The sequence below is a fragment of the Perca flavescens genome, chromosome 20, assembly GCF_004354835.1.
Source record: "Perca flavescens isolate YP-PL-M2 chromosome 20, PFLA_1.0, whole genome shotgun sequence".
In the NCBI taxonomy this organism is placed as follows: domain Eukaryota; kingdom Metazoa; phylum Chordata; class Actinopteri; order Perciformes; family Percidae; genus Perca; species Perca flavescens.
The window spans coordinates 21,877,117-21,892,866 of record NC_041350.1 but is presented as its reverse complement, the minus strand read 5'-3'; the positions used below and the strand labels follow the sequence as shown (position 1 = coordinate 21,892,866).

General features: G+C 42.9%; 2 protein-coding genes across 2 annotated transcripts in view; one reads left to right on the top strand and one right to left on the bottom strand.

Moving 5' to 3' along the window:
- The first annotated feature begins 364 nt into the window (after positions 1-364).
- On the top strand, positions 365-6,863 carry pccb (propionyl-CoA carboxylase subunit beta). Its single transcript, XM_028565260.1, has 15 exons — positions 365-682; positions 1,760-1,879; positions 2,006-2,074; positions 2,184-2,240; positions 2,354-2,467; positions 2,668-2,778; positions 3,052-3,160; positions 3,463-3,583; positions 3,693-3,774; positions 3,862-3,985; positions 4,197-4,304; positions 4,781-4,881; positions 5,172-5,270; positions 5,358-5,457; positions 5,925-6,863. The coding sequence occupies exons 1-15, from the start codon at positions 437-439 to the stop codon at positions 6,044-6,046; spliced, it is 1,683 nt and encodes a 560-aa protein (XP_028421061.1). The 5' UTR covers positions 365-436; the 3' UTR covers positions 6,047-6,863.
- A 178-nt stretch (positions 6,864-7,041) lies between these two features.
- stag1a (STAG1 cohesin complex component a) overlaps positions 7,042-15,750 on the bottom strand; it is a 54,560-nt gene continuing 45,851 nt past the window's right edge. Inside the window, exons 23-32 of the mRNA XM_028565259.1 lie at positions 15,452-15,591; positions 14,179-14,280; positions 12,954-13,102; positions 11,497-11,625; positions 11,178-11,380; positions 10,579-10,747; positions 9,764-9,880; positions 9,490-9,604; positions 9,243-9,323; positions 7,042-8,712 (exon numbers count right to left, since the gene is read on the bottom strand). Coding sequence (XP_028421060.1) covers positions 8,689-8,712; positions 9,243-9,323; positions 9,490-9,604; positions 9,764-9,880; positions 10,579-10,747; positions 11,178-11,380; positions 11,497-11,625; positions 12,954-13,102; positions 14,179-14,280; positions 15,452-15,591 — 1,229 coding nt within the window. The 3' untranslated portion in view covers positions 7,042-8,688. The remainder of the gene's footprint in view (positions 8,713-9,242; positions 9,324-9,489; positions 9,605-9,763; positions 9,881-10,578; positions 10,748-11,177; positions 11,381-11,496; positions 11,626-12,953; positions 13,103-14,178; positions 14,281-15,451; positions 15,592-15,750) is intronic.

Here is a 15,750-nt window from a genome sequence, read left to right as displayed (position 1 = left end):
TGTCTGACAAAAAAATAGCCCCACCGGGTCCCCAATAAACTCTACCGATTGTTATATTCCCATGAACTGTATAGAGTTAGGGCAATGTTTGGGGTTAAGGACTAGCCTATTTTATACAACCAATAGTTAAGGACTGCCAGTGCCCATATCTATGGCCTGTGCCAAGCTGGCCAAGCAGCGAGAGAGGCCCCAAACTGACTGGAAGGTCTACCTGACAAGCCAAAATCAGGGCATAAAACTCCCAAAACCTTGACTTTCAGATTACAGGCCACCACGATGAACTACAGGAAAATCTGATCCCTCCAGGTCCCGCCCATCCACCCTTGTACACATTCCTTCTTTGTTATTGGCTGTGAGAGCTCACCCCCATTTACTATTGGCTCATATCACTGTCTTTCATTTCCTTGCTCGCTGTCACCCGAGAACACGCAAGGCAATGATGGCGGCTCTCAGTGTGGCCCGAAGCAGCTGCAGACTGATAAACGGGTTGAGGACATCTTTCAGGAGTTTGGGGCAGGTGAAACATGGCGCTGTCGCTGTCGCAGTGCCACCGACGAACCTGCAACAGGACTGCCGCTGGTATTCTGTCAGCCACCTGTCTGTTAAGGAGAGGATTGACAGGAAACGGACGGCGGCGCTAGTCGGCGGAGGTCAGAAGAGAATAGATGCACAACACAAAAAGGTAGTCCGCTATCACTGACTTTATTGTTTCAATGTTAGCCTGCATTTAAGCAAGCGTGCTTTTTTTTAACGAAATTAAAGCTTTAAATACCTGACAGCTGGAGTGGTTGAGGTGTGACAGTCTCGTACTCGTACAAAGACTCAAAGTCAAGGGTTGCTGTAGTGTTTACTTTTTAACTCACACCTTTTTAAATGACCTTTTTAAAATCATCTTTCTCACCTTGCCAGAGTTAACCCACTTAGCTAACCCTCCGTGGCACTTCACGTACTTTGCAATGTCCCATGATGGTAAACCTCCTTGAACTAAGTACTAATCCTCTGCCAACTTCAGGTAGAAGTTTTCCAATAGTTTGCAGGTTTAGGCCTAGTTGGTAACAAATCCTAAACATATTCACAGTTGTTTATTAAAGGTGCAATTTGACAATTCACTAGTGTCCAGTGTGACAAACAAAAAATAAGACCACTTGAAATGTGATTTTTCCATATATTGTGACATTTCAATATTATAATAATAATAAAAGCTATATGGTTATCATTAGCCCTGATTTGTTGGCATAATATAATAATTAATTAATTAATTTGCTCAGTGAAATCTATGGATGTAGTCGTATACCTAACGTACAGAAGTAATATTGATAAAAGATCCTCTGTAGATATATGGAATATAATTTTATATCAAAATATGTAGTGATATCATTTATTTTTCTGTTTGGCTAATCCTGGAAACTAAATACCTGACACACCTACTAAAGTCATAGAACATTTGATATTGCAATAAAGCAAGCCTTCTTTTTTTTTTTGATTATTTTTTGGGCATTTTCAGCCTTTATTTTGATAGGACAGCAGAAGACGTGAAAGGGAAGAGAGGGGGGGAATGACCTGCAGCAAAGGCCCGCAGGTCAGAGTCGAACCCGGGCCCGCTGCGTTGAGGCGTAAACCTCTACATATGGGCGCCTGCCCTACCAACTGAGCTATCCGGGCGCCCAAAGCAGGCCTTCTTAATGATATATCTCGTTGTAACGCACAATCAAAGTGTTCTTTCAGGTAATGTGTAGTAACCTGATGTTCTCTGTTGCAGGGTAAGCTGACAGCCAGGGAGCGGGTGGAGCTTCTGCTGGACCCCGAGTCCTTTGTGGAGTCGGACATGTTTGTGGAACATCGCTGCTCCGACTTCGGCATGGAGCAGGATGGGAACAAGGTAACACCTCGCACACAGCTCCACAGCTCCACAACATCATGCTTTATTCAGTGGAAACAAGAGACCGTTTCTTCCTCTGGGGTTTGAAATAGTTATTGTCATAATCCTTTTCTCTCTCTGTCATAGTTCCCAGGTGACAGCGTTGTGACAGGCAGAGGCAGGATCAATGGCAGGCTGGTTTATGTATTCAGTCAGGTACAGTTTGTAATTCTGCTGTAAGAATCCTACATTGCGGCAGTACACAGCGGCTTGGTTTCACTGGTATTATATTCTTTCCATCATGCCATCTTTTGGTTTCCTTCAGGACTTCACAGTGTTTGGGGGCAGTCTGTCTGGAGCCCATGCACAGAAGATCTGTAAGGTAAACAAAACTCCGATAGTGAGGTGTCCGCATACGTCTGTGTTTATCTTCTTGTCTGCTCTCAGACCTTTTTTAAAAACACGGATTTGAACGTTTAAATGTTCTGTGCTCAGATTATGGACCAGGCCATGACAGTTGGAGCCCCGGTCATCGGTTTGAACGACTCCGGAGGAGCTCGGATCCAGGAAGGAGTGGAGTCTCTGGCTGGATATGCAGATATATTCCTGGTATGGTTAACTTTCTAAAGAGCCTTTTCTGGTCACTGCTCATTGACTGAAATCATGACACCCAAAATCATACTTACCGAGCTTCAAGATCAATTAACATATTCCCAATGTTAAGGTTTTGAAATTCACATGACTGGAGGTGTATGGTTTTTGGACCCTGTAAATGGAAAAAGTCAAAACAAAATATTCTCCTTTTCCAGAGGAACGTGATGGCTTCAGGAGTCGTACCTCAGATCTCCCTGATCATGGGTCCCTGTGCAGGAGGAGCCGTCTACTCCCCCGCCCTGACAGATTTCACCTTCATGGTTAAGGTAGGGAGCTGCACGAACACAGCTAAAACACCAATCCATTTTTTTAATTGTAATTAGTAATAATCAACATCGTATTGCTTTTTAGCCACAGTAGACATCCAAAAATCTAATGTTTCAGTGTTGCTAAAGCGTCAGCATTCTGCTAATGTTAGCTAATTGTGAACACAAAAAAAATTGCAGTATAAGGTGATACCCAATTAATTATGCAGTCCTGTTTCCAAGATTGCATTGTCACTTTAGCGTGTTGTGTGTTGTGTGTGTGTGTGTGTGTAGGACACATCATACCTGTTCATCACAGGACCTGATGTTGTGAAGTCTGTCACCAACGAAGACGTGACTCAAGAGGAGCTCGGTGGAGCCAAAACTCACACCACCGTGTCTGGTTAGTTTGCGTGTCAAAGCTTTTTATCACTTTCTTTTTTTTCTCCCTGTTTTTCTTTGTGGAGGAGGTGAGAGTGCTGTTGTCCTAGCCACTGGCTTTCTTTACCAGTATCTTGCCTTCAGCTCTTTCACCGTTAAATCCCAGTGACCATATTTCTAAAACTTTTGAGTGTATTAAAGCTGATCCAGAATTACTCGTCACACCAACATGCAAACTGTGCACTCACTCATCTGTGATTGGTTCTCCAAGTTGAAATGTTGTCTTTCGGGGGGTCTAAAAGATGCCTCATGTCTTGTGCTCAGGAGTGGCTCACCATGCCTTTGAGAATGACGTTGAAGCCTTGCTCAACATGCGAGAGTTCTTCAACTTCCTGCCGCTAAGCAATCAGGATCCCGCCCCCATTAGGGAGTGCCACGACTGCAGGTAACCAATCACCTTGACCTCCACTTTAAAGACTGACCAATCGCCAAATAATAATGGGAGACTGTTTCTAGTCCAACTCACTTCTGATATCTGGTCCCTTTTTTTCCAGCGATCGTCTGGTACACTCATTGGACACCATCGTCCCGTTTGAGACAACTAAAGCTTATGACATGTTGGACATCATTCAAACAGTATGTACACACTCTTAATATGTGCAACCACGTCTCATTTCATTCCTGAAAGAAATAAAAGTTTCCCTTCTACATGCATCCGTTCAGATAGTGGATGAGAGCGACTTCTTTGAGATCATGCCCAGCTACGCCAAAAACATTGTGGTGGGATTTGCCCGCATGAACGGACGCACTGTAGGCATTGTGGGTAACCAGCCCAAAGTGGCTTCTGGTAAGTGAAATAATTGAAGGGCCAAATGTAAGCGGGTCAGTCAGAAGGTATACATTATCAGTGTTATGTGAATAAGGTTGTTTGCCTTCCGTATTTTCTCTTTTTAAATGATATACACAAACAAACCAAGTCCCAAAAAGAACATGGAACGGGAACAAAGACATTATTCATTGATTTAATAATCTAATGTAATTTCTGTGTTGTTTATCAGGTTGTTTGGACATCAACTCCTCGGTGAAAGGAGCCCGCTTTGTACGCTTCTGTGACGCCTTCAATATTCCCATTATCACCTTTGTGGATGTGCCGGGCTTCCTGCCAGGTATTCTTTAAAAATCTCACAGTGCATTAACACCGGCTGTTATCTATATGCACGGAGTAATCCAGCTATTGGCCATACTGTAGTTTACATCTTAATCAGGTTAGGATATTTACCGACAATTCTCTTCGTAGTCTCTCTGCTGCCATGAAAAACACAAACGGCAGAATGTTTTTGTCTACCTTGTCTTGTTCACAATCTGCCTGCACAAAAGCAGGAAAAGACTTAGCTGCCAGTTCAGGGAAAAGACATAAGAGGCTCATGGATACAGTAATAGTAAATACACACCACAGTAAGTTTTGCTATGGTAGAATGTCGGGTATCTATATCATAAATATTGGCTAACCTGGCTATATTATGTACTATACACACAAACTGAAAACTAGCTTACTTTACATGCAAGCAGAAAGTCCCTGTCGCATTACAATGCAGCTAGTCTCATCTGACCACGCACTCACACTCCTAACGGTCGTCAACAGGTACCGCTCAGGAGTATGGAGGCATCATCAGACACGGAGCCAAACTGCTGTATGCCTTTGCAGAGGCCACTGTCCCGAAAATAACCATCATCACCAGAAAGGTGTGTGTGTGTGTGTGTGTGTGTGTGTGTGTGTGTGTGTGTGTGTGTGTGTGTGTGTGTGTGTGTGTGTGTGTGTGTGTGTGTGTGTGTGTGTGTGTGTGTGTGTGTGTGTGTGTGTGTGTGTGTGTGTGTGTGTGTGTGTGTGTGTAAAATGAGAAGAGATGGATGTGGAAGTGCTGGAAGTCAACGTTAAGTTTGCCAAAACGCAAATGGGGGAGGAAAGTCAGAATAAATGTTGCACACTGCGTATTCTGCTAGAAGCCGTATGATTCGAGGTTTGTGTATCCCAGGCTTACGGAGGAGCCTATGACGTGATGAGCTCCAAACACTTGAGAGGAGATGTGAACTACGCCTGGCCCACAGCTGAGGTTGCGGTCATGGGTGCCAAGGTACAAACACACTCCATTCCTTCAGTTTGTCTCTCTTTCTGTCGTTTTGATTTGACAGTGTGCGTGGTCGGTTTCCTTCTTTCTCAGGGTGCTGTTCAGATTATTTTCAGAGGAAAGGAGAGCCAGGCGGAGGCAGAGGCTGAATACGTGGAGAAGTTCGCCAACCCTTTCCCAGCTGCTGTCAGAGGTAAACTTTCTCGCTACTTTATTATAGCGTGTGTGTGTAAAGGTGCAGTAGGTATGCCTTATAAAACTAACTTTGTCATATTTGCTGAAACCGACCCTATGTTCCAGTAGAACTACATTATTAATGTAATTAAAAAAACAAACAAATCTGGCTCCTCTGGCACCACCTACAGCCAAAATCCACAGCTCCCTGTTCAGATGCACCAATCAGGGCCGGGGGGGGTCTGTCTAACTGCGTGTCAATCACTGCTCATGCACATGCATTCATTCTCCCTTGTTGGGGGGAGGGGCTTAGGAGACAGTTTTGGGCTTTAGCGGAAAGGGGGGAGGGACTGAGACGTTGTCAATGTTCAAATGTTTTGGCTAAGTCCTGGATCTTCCCAATCCTACTCACAGCCCCTTTTAAACTCCATATGCCGATATAATTCATTGTGCACTTGTTTCTGACTGGATAAATGTTTGCTTTAGGTTTTGTGGATGACATAATCGAGCCATCAACCACTCGCAAGAGGATCTGCAGAGATCTGGAGGTGCTGGCCAGCAAGAAGCAGATAAACCCTTGGAAGAAACACGCCAACATTCCTCTGTGAAACACACCCAAACGTTTCCACATTAACACTATCTAATGGCACTCACGGAGGGATTTTCCTCATGTTGACTTTACGTCCAAAATTAACTGCAGTGGTATTCCCATGATGACAACTTGGGTACTGCCAAGCACGTGTTTGTTTTTGTCATTTACCACTCCACTGTAAGCAGCACATAAAGATACACTCCCTGATTTTGTAAGTGCTTAATAGCAGCCCCAAAGTTCCCTTCCAGCTCACTGATTATGTTTTGAACTATAAACTGTTAAAACATCAACCTTAAGGCTTTGGGGGAAATATTACTGCGGCGTTAACAAAATCCGCATGTGTATCTTTACAACTGTAGCACTGACGTGCAAGACGTTAATGGGAAAATCCTAACACATTTTACGGTACCTGAACGGAATAATAACGGTCACACACGCTGAAGGTAATTGTCATGTCCGTAGTGGCCGTATTGGTCACTTTTTGGGGAGGATTTGACATTTTTGAGAACTGAATTGTATCTGAAAGGGCAGATTAAACGTCACTGCTAAAACTGATAACATTTGACGGAGGAAACACAGGCAACTGGATAATCTTAGTGCAAACATGCTGTAGTCTGTTGCCATGTACAGGGTTTCCAACGTTGTGAACGTACTGTATTTAGTCATGGAGGTTTCTGCTGTGTGTACAGTAGTTTGCGCTTTCAGACACACACTCCCTGTGTTTGGTGTCCTACGTTAAGGTAAAGAAAAGTCATCCTTATAACCTGGAACTGTGCCTTTCCTCTCTGGCAGGCTCTGCCCCGCCATTTGTAAAATAAATGGACTCAATACCATGTGTTTTCTTTACTTTTACCAATGCAATAGTTTCTGTAGTCAAGTTGCAGTGTTTTTTTGTATGAGGTATTTCCCACAGTATTTGGTGAAATGTTCAGTCGACTACAGTTGTTTTTAACATTATTGACGTTGTAAAATAAAGGCATACACAAACACTGGTCCATAAATCGATTACAGATTTTATTTTATTAAAAAGAATTTGGGTTCACAGAAAAAAAAAAAAAAAAAAAAAACATAACAGGCTTTTAGAGCATTTATGGGCAACAGATGTCAACTGCACTGCAGAAAAGATCCAATTGTCTCTGATATTTACAGGAGGACTGCCAAGCCAGCCAAGGAAAAGGTAAATGATTGATTAACCGACGGTGGGTGAACGACGATATGGCTGGAAACATTCAAAAACACATTCAAACAAATCTGTTAGACACAGAAATCCATCACTTCACTGGATTTGAACAATGATAACAACAAATCTTAAAACTTGGATCAGTTAACACTGAAGGCGGGTGTAAAAACGTTACTTGATTTGAACTGTTAAATGAACAAACCTAACATAACCTGCTGTAATAGTAAACTGTGAAACGATTACAATCAGACCATACAGCGCTTAAAAACTGGCATCACACAGCAACAATCTGAGCTTGGTAACCGTTAGATATGAGTTACTGGTGGAAGGGAAGGGGCTGGAATATACTGTAAGTATGTAGGCCACAATTTGGCAACAAACAAGATACATATTCAAGAAAAAGCTGTACAAACAGACAAAAACAAAAACACACTGGATTTAAAACTTTAGTACTAAAGCTACAGAATTCAAAATGTTTATTGTCTTTTTTTTTTTTTTAAAAACCTTTTAACTTCAAAAAGCCGTAATTCAAGGGGGTGTGTGAGTGTGTGTGTGTGCAGAATGTTTCCGAGATCTGAGAGGGTGGAGGCTTCTGTCCGAGATCGGTTTAAGTGGGGGGGAGGGGGTTTCGCTTTTGCTTTGACATCACACACAAGACAGTTACACCACTTCCGCCAGGTCTTCAGCTGTTGACCTCAGTGTGCATGTGCGACTACTCAACCATCATCACCACAACTTTACACACACACACGCACACACATCACACACCAGCACCAGCACGGACTCAGATGGTGAACAGAGAGAGGAGAGGTGTTGGTGGGTGCTAATAAGAGCAAAGATATAGAACACTTAGTATTTGAGATCCTCTCTACGTTGGATTTAACCAGACGGATCAAAGTGCGACACCAAAAGGGGGAGGGCTATACAGAGTGTTACGCTGCTCTGTGCTGCTGAAACGGGAGCGGAAGCAAACAACTGTACATCTGTGTAACAGGGAACCGTAAAAACTGTGAGTGCTCATCGGCCCGGCAGTAGGATTACTCAGGCGGAGCGCCATCCGAGCTACCGCTAACGAGAGCTAAACCAACAGGCTGGAAATGAGGGGGAGGAGGAAGATTTGGAGCAAGACGAAGCTCTTGAATAATCCGGACTAGATTTTGCAGAATATTCTGGACCCTGCGGCCCGCCTGAAAGAACAGAGCCGATCCCTCGTTCCACACTTCTAGGTGAGATCCAGCCAATGAGGGATCCATCAGTAGATCCACTTGACACACATCCGTCCATCATGTCTTACAGAGAGAGAAAAGTACCTCGACAATGTTTTTTTTTTCTTCTTCTTCTTCTTCTTAAGAGTTTGATTGGCAGGTTATCTGGGTTAGACGTCCCAAATCCCACCCCCCCCCCCCCACTCCCCCCTTCTGTTTACTCCTAATGTGGATCCTGATCTGACCTGATCGGGATCTTTGCCTCTTCCCAGATTAGAACATGGGCATGCTGAAACCCTGGAAGAATGGAGAGGAGAGCAACTGTCAGACAACAAAAAACAGAAGATATCTCAGCTGCAACCTTGCAGTAAGCAGAACGTATGGCTCTATGCCACAGTGTCTTTTTTTTAATTACCACTAGGGGGCGCCAGTGTTGAAAAGTTTACATTCTACACATAGTGGCTGATGGGGGGGGGAAAGGTCTAGTTTCCTTATACGTGACATAATGTATGTAATTTCAGATTACTGATTTACACCTAGGGCTGCAACTAACAATTATTTTCACTATGTATTTTTATGTGAACAATTTCCCAGACCACAAAATTGCATCTTAAAATGTTGTTTAAAGATCTTCAGTTTACCATTATAGGCGGTAAAATAAAACATTTTAGTGGCTGGAAGCCAGGAAGTTTTACTTTTTTTGCTTAGCAAAATGACATAAATGATTATCAAGATAGACGTTGATTAATTTGGTGTGAATTGGCTAATCGTTTCAGCTCTACTTACTTTCTTGACTCAAATTGTAGAAGTTGCAAAGTTTGACTTACCGACTCGTCCTCAATCATTGCTGCAGAGTCAAAGAAGTCTGGTCTTAATTCTGCTCTTTCACGTCTGTTCCTCGATGGCGGCTTGGAAGGACAATAATAAAGACAATTCATTCTAAGTTATATATAAAAATATATATTATAATAAGAAAAATAGTGAATTAAGACGAGGATCTTTATTATTTATATTATATTCTATTGCATTTCACTTTCATTTTCAACTGCGGTGAGAGAAAGTTATGTCACTGACCAGGTCGATCACCATAGTGTCTTCAAACTCCTCGTTCATGTCTTCCAGCTGGCCCCGCGATGACATCATCACGTCCTCGAAGATGGGCTCAGCGTCATCCTCCATCAACCCACGTCTGATGGGAAATGTCATTCAAAGTAAGACAGTGGAAAAGAAGCAGCATATCTATCCGTTTATCCTCTTTTTTTTTTTTTTTTTTTTACTTTTTCTTATTGGTGGTGGCTCTCTTATTTAACAGAGGACTGACAGGAAACATGGTGGAGGTTACACTTACACAGTCTGCCTGACGCCCTGGTTGCTGCGTGCCTTGATGTAGTTCATGCCCGTCCGGTCCTTCCTGTTCACCTCCTCCATCTTCTGCTGGCCGAGCCACGACATCTGCATCTGAGGACTGGAGACACACACACCGTCAACATACTCTTCGATATGACTGCTCTGCTATTACAAAGAGGCTGAGTTGCTTCAGTAATAGTCTACAGTATATCCACAAAGTTCCACTTCCGGGATTGCTCCGCTGCCGGCGGAGATTCCGCCGGATGTCCTTCTTTTCGGCCAGATTCGGTGGATTTATGAGGACTATGGTTAACTGCTCCTCAGATCTCTGCAGGGTAAATCCAGAGTTTTCTCTCGCACGACTGAAGCAACCTTTGAACGTACACGTTCCACCAAAACAAGTTCCTTCCCGAGGCTATTTTGTAGCGGCACCGCGGCTCTGTCCGGCACTTGGCGACGCCCAACACGATTGTGACCGGTTTAAGAAATGCCAATAACCCAGAGCATGTTTTTCTCCTATCCCGAAATACTGTGTCAAAATCGGCCCAAATGAACGCCGACGGCTCCGACGGCTGACGACGGCACAGAACACACCTCGACAGACTGTCCGATGGCCGATAATCTGGTTGGTGTGTCAGCGCCTTAAGACAGGTCAATGTGTATTTGTTAAGTGGACAGAAAATGCTAACTGATAATAATGTTATAAGTCTTTAAATGATGAAAAAAAGAATAATTCGCTGTGACGGATGGACTACAGAGTAAAAGGTAATTCACAAACCATTTTATGTTAATGTGTGCGTGTGTGTATACACTCACTTGTGTACGAAGTCGTTCTCTGATCCGGGTTCCGAGTCCGGGTCGGGCATGTGTTCTGCTGGTCTGTTCTCTCGGAGGACTGTTGAGGTGAGCTGAGGAGTCTGCAGCGCTCCCGGTGTCTGAAGAGTGTCATTACGCAACATCCACAAGCCCTCGACACTACTCTCTTCTGAAAGAACACACAGTATCATATAAAACACAATAATATACATATTTTATTTTGTTATATATACTATGTCTGTAGATTGTATATTTGTATTCTACACTTGTGTGTATACAGTATATGTCCATTCTTTTCATTCCTCTAAGTATATTTTTGTGTAGGTGTTCTGGTATTTTATCTTTTGTCATGTTATTTTTAATCTTATTTAATATTTCTAGTATATTTCTTGTATTTTCTGCATGCAACTTGGTGCTGTTGCACAGTAATCTGTCTGTCTGTCTGTCAGTCTGTCAGAGAGAGTTCACAGTTTCCGTAACACAACAGCAGATAACCATGAACACGTCTCATTTCCCCTAACAGATTCAGTGCAGCACAGCCAACCCAAATAAACCGAGTAACCCTAATCGGTGTCTGTGCCCTTCGTCTCCGTCCTCACCCTCGATGCGTTTCTTGTGTAGCGGCGGCCGTCCCTTCTTGCTGCGGACGGAGCCGGCCTTGCTGCTGGAGCCCGATGTGACAGACATGTGGTCCTCGTCTCCCCCCGTCAGCAGGCTGTTCCTGTAGGAGATCAGCGGCAGCCACACGTCCTCCCGACGCTCCGACATCGACTCGGACATGAACTTCTCCAGGTACGAGTGGCTGAGGAGACACGCAGCGTTTGTGTTTTCCCATCATTCATTTATTTTGAAATTGAGTTAGAAATGTTATAAGTGACAGTAGGAAAAGAAAAAAATAAGATGGAAGGGAGTACTTACACTGTCTTTTTGTCTTGGCGGATTAGTTTGGAGGAAAATTCACTCAGAACCTCCAGGAAGGCCAGGTTGATAGGAGGAAACTCTGGTCCTCGAGGATTCTGGTATTTAAATGCAAACTCTATGCCATCCCTGATACGAGAGAGAGAGAGAGAGAGAGAGAGAGAGAGAGAGAGAGAGAGAGAGAGAGAGAGATAAAAAGTAGACAAAGAGAGACAGTAAGAGTGAAAAAAGAAATGGAGAACACAAAGTGATTGACAGAGACACCAAAAATGACATTAATGGAAAAACTGGTCACTCTTTCGATTCGCTAGCAGAAAATATTTGCATACATTAAAGACACACTTTTGATTCTTAAAATATAAAAATAAAATAAAAATGTCCACTCTTACCAGTGTTTTAGCAACTTAGGCAATTTCACCTACAGCATACTGTTTTTGTAATGGTAGCCAAAGTTTGCCCTGATGAGTGGGGGTGTAGTACTGACTCAGCAGATATTAATCTCTCATGCTTAATGAACTCTTTAACTTTAAAACCGAGACCTCTAAAAAGGTTTATATTTCCTGTTTGGTCCTCACTCTTGATTTGAATAAACATCAGTTTGCCTTTTCCCAGTCAGACTTAGTCCTGACTTCCTCCAACCATTTAAGGACCTGAGTTGCATTTCAGAATACATAAGTTAGCTAGATAACGTCACATTTCTTTATTATTGAGGTGTTAATAAAAACATGACTGAATCAAAATACACACCTAATTTTCACATTTTTATTTACGGATTGAAATCAGCATCACTAAAATGCAGACTGTCTGATCCCCTCGTACATTAAATCAGAGACGGTTCCTGTATCTGTGTTACGTGGAGACAGGTGGTACATAGGCAGGTGTATAGGTGTGTGTATATTGATTCCAATGGGAAAAGTGAACGTGAACACAGATTAGGACCGATTCTTTTGCCCCATTGTCAAGTAAATATTGGACCCATTCTCCACAAGCCACATATCTCCAGAACCTTCTGACGCTAAAATGCTGTTGTTCAGACGGACCCATCAGGAGAAAATGAACTTTGTTTGAGAGCTGTTTCTATCTCAGGACCAAACTCGCGCCAGATCTGGCAACACAGATAGCCAACGTCAACTAACATTCGTGAACGCCCTAACAAAACCAATCTATGCTAAATATGTCTTGTCGCTGTGAAAATATCTAATGTTAGCAAAAGAAAAAAATGATAAATTATACAAATTTAACTTCTTATCCATCCACATGACATTCGCTACACTTTCAAACGACGCCACGCCCCTTTAGGAGACAGGAAGTGTGTACCGTTTCATACCATCTGTAGTATACATAGAGGATCTGTGATTAAACTCATTTTAACCTCAGCTAACTCATTCTTAACTTCCTCCATGTCTGATGACAGCCCAGTCTGTTGCCCCTAGAGACCACAGCATCAATGGTCTTACTTGTGCAGCGTGGCGACAGCTTCCCTGGTCTTGATCTGATCCAGGCCGAAGGTGAGGGCGAAGCGGCGGGCCAGCTCCTTGATGCCGCTGACGTGAGACGACGTTCGGTCCAAGTTGGGCCCCTGGTCCTGCAGCAGCTCGTTGAACAGCTGCAACACACACACACGTTGCATTTGTGCACACTAGAACGCTCATAACTTAAAGTGCTCAGATTATGCTTTTTCCCTTTCCTTTATTGTGTTATATATCTTCTTTTTTTTTTTTTACAAAGTGAAAACGCCCAAAGTCCACCCCAAAGGGACTTACCATCTCCAACGGAAAACACTGTTCACAAACTGCTCCAAACAGCTCTGTTGTAGTCCAGCCTTTACTTCAGAGACAAACGTGTCACTTTGTAACACACTATAATGCTCACCTAGCTGCTAGCGTGGTAGGCCCTCATACTCTGCTACTGACTAGCTAGTAGTCCTTACTTAGCTACTGCGCATGTATGACTCCCAATAAAGATGGAACAGAAGTAAGATGTCTCACTCTGTAGCTAAAACAAAGAGCTCAACACACAGGGTGAAAAGAGGAGCTACAGCAATGTGCAGTACAACAAAAATATAGTGTTTTTTGAAAATTAAACCACATAAACCTATTATGATATAACCTCTAAATTAGAGATGTTCCGGGTATACCGATACCGGTATCGGTATCGGCTCTGATACGGCCTAAACTGCCTAACTGCCGATACTGCCTAAAATGCTGGTATCGGTATCGGGAAGTACTGGAGTTTATGCACTGATCAGATACCACGTAATAAAGCCCTAAAGAAAATCTACAGTAAAGTAGTTTATTTATATTCTTTTTCCATTATAACTGACTGTCAAACTGGAGAATAAAAGAAAGTTCTGGGGCATTCATTGTTTGTTTTTGTTCATGTTTCACAAAGAGTTTAACCTGAGCCAGACCGACAACAGAGATAGAAATCATATCACATCCATACAGGGATAGTAGTATACAGCTGTTAAAACATAATGAAATATATGACACTCTGGTATCGGATCGGTACTCGGTATCGGAATCGGTATCGGGAAGCAAAAAAGTGGTATCGGGCCATCTCTACTCTAAATACAATTATGAACCTGAAAATGAGCATAATATGAGCACTTTAAAGAATGCACTGTCTCAAGCCACGGAGCTGTGTGTGCGGCCTGTAATATTGTCTTCACCAATGTCTCACCTGCTGCAGACTGAGGATGAGCGTCTTGGCACAGAGAATCTTGTCCGTCTGTCTGGTTTTACTCAGGGTCTCCTTGATGATGTCGCCATAATCATTATAATACTGAGGCAGAGAAACCAAACAGTTAAACACATGAAAGATGACATTGATGACATTTATTCTGATATCTACAGATTTTCACCCCCCATTTATTTCACCTGCATTAAACGTGCGGTATACTTGCTGTTTCTGACTTGTCGCGCGACAGTGTGACATCACGGGAGCGCCGTAACTATTTATACTCGCGCGTGGTAGTCGCGACACTAGTTGTAGTCTTCTCCTGTACAGAGGTGTCGCAACTGAGGAAAGGCTACTGACTTTGCTATTTCTATGGACTCGAAGAAGAAGAAAAAGGTAAACAATGGCAGAACTGGCAGAAGCATTGACGTCGATGTCAACAGTGGCTAAGATGATATTGGAGTCAACGGATGAGGAAGAACAGCTGCTTTTGAGCCTGCTTGCAAAGAAATGAAGAGAAAGAAGGTGGAATATTCGTCCTTTGAATAACGCCAGACATAAATATGGTGAGTTCAATATCCTCGTGAAACAAATGAAGATGATAGACGAAGAGAAGCACTTTGAATACTGGCTGCACGATTCGATGACCTACTTCGTCGGATCAAGCCACCATAAAAGGACTCATCTTAACCCAGTAAGTTTACAAGAGAGACTTGCAGTCACTCAGAGGCCTGGCATCTGGTACCAGTCAGAATGCAGTTGCTATTGGCTCACTTGCTTGGAAAACTTGCCCTCAAACTTGTCCATGCTTCCTGTTTCTGCTTTGTTGTGCACCGCTGAAAAAAATTGGGTCGTGCACTTTAAATCCTGGCGCGCCAGCGAGATCTACGTCATTTTGACGTCACATTGTCGCGCAACAGGTCGGGAACGGCGACTGTAAAAAGGCCTTTAGATCGTTCTTTCCTCTGTTTTGTTATCATTGTATTTAACTTGTGCTTTATCTCGCTGCAAATGAAAAATGATTACCAAGAAAAAACTGCTACATCATTTTCACATTTAACAACCTCAAACTTTACAAAGCTGTATCATTAAATTTTAACAGGGAATCAACAATATTGCTAAGGGAAACTCCTGCGGAATGTTTTTTTTTACGTTTTCTCATCATCTTATTTTAACCACATTACCTGCCAACTTCCAATTAGTATCAGTTTCATGCTGCCTCTTTATTTTATGTTGATCATGTCCATATTCATGTCAAGTACAGATGAACAGTCACCTTCATGTAGTGTTTGAAGATGTCGGCAGCAGCGGGCATGTCCACGATGTCGTAGATGATGAGTTTGCAGAAAGCCGCAAGTAGATTTCTCCTTTTGTGGAGAGCCTCGATCTTGTTGGCCTCGTCTTCCTCGTCTCCCTCTAGGAGGTAGACAGAAGGGGAAGTGAGGAGGAGGAGAACAGGAAAATATATGAATAGGGGCATTTTGTTGATTCTTCAAACTATCTTCAAGCTTAACTCATTCTTATCCAATTCCTAAAACAATGTGCCTGGACCCAAAACTCATACACAATTGAATT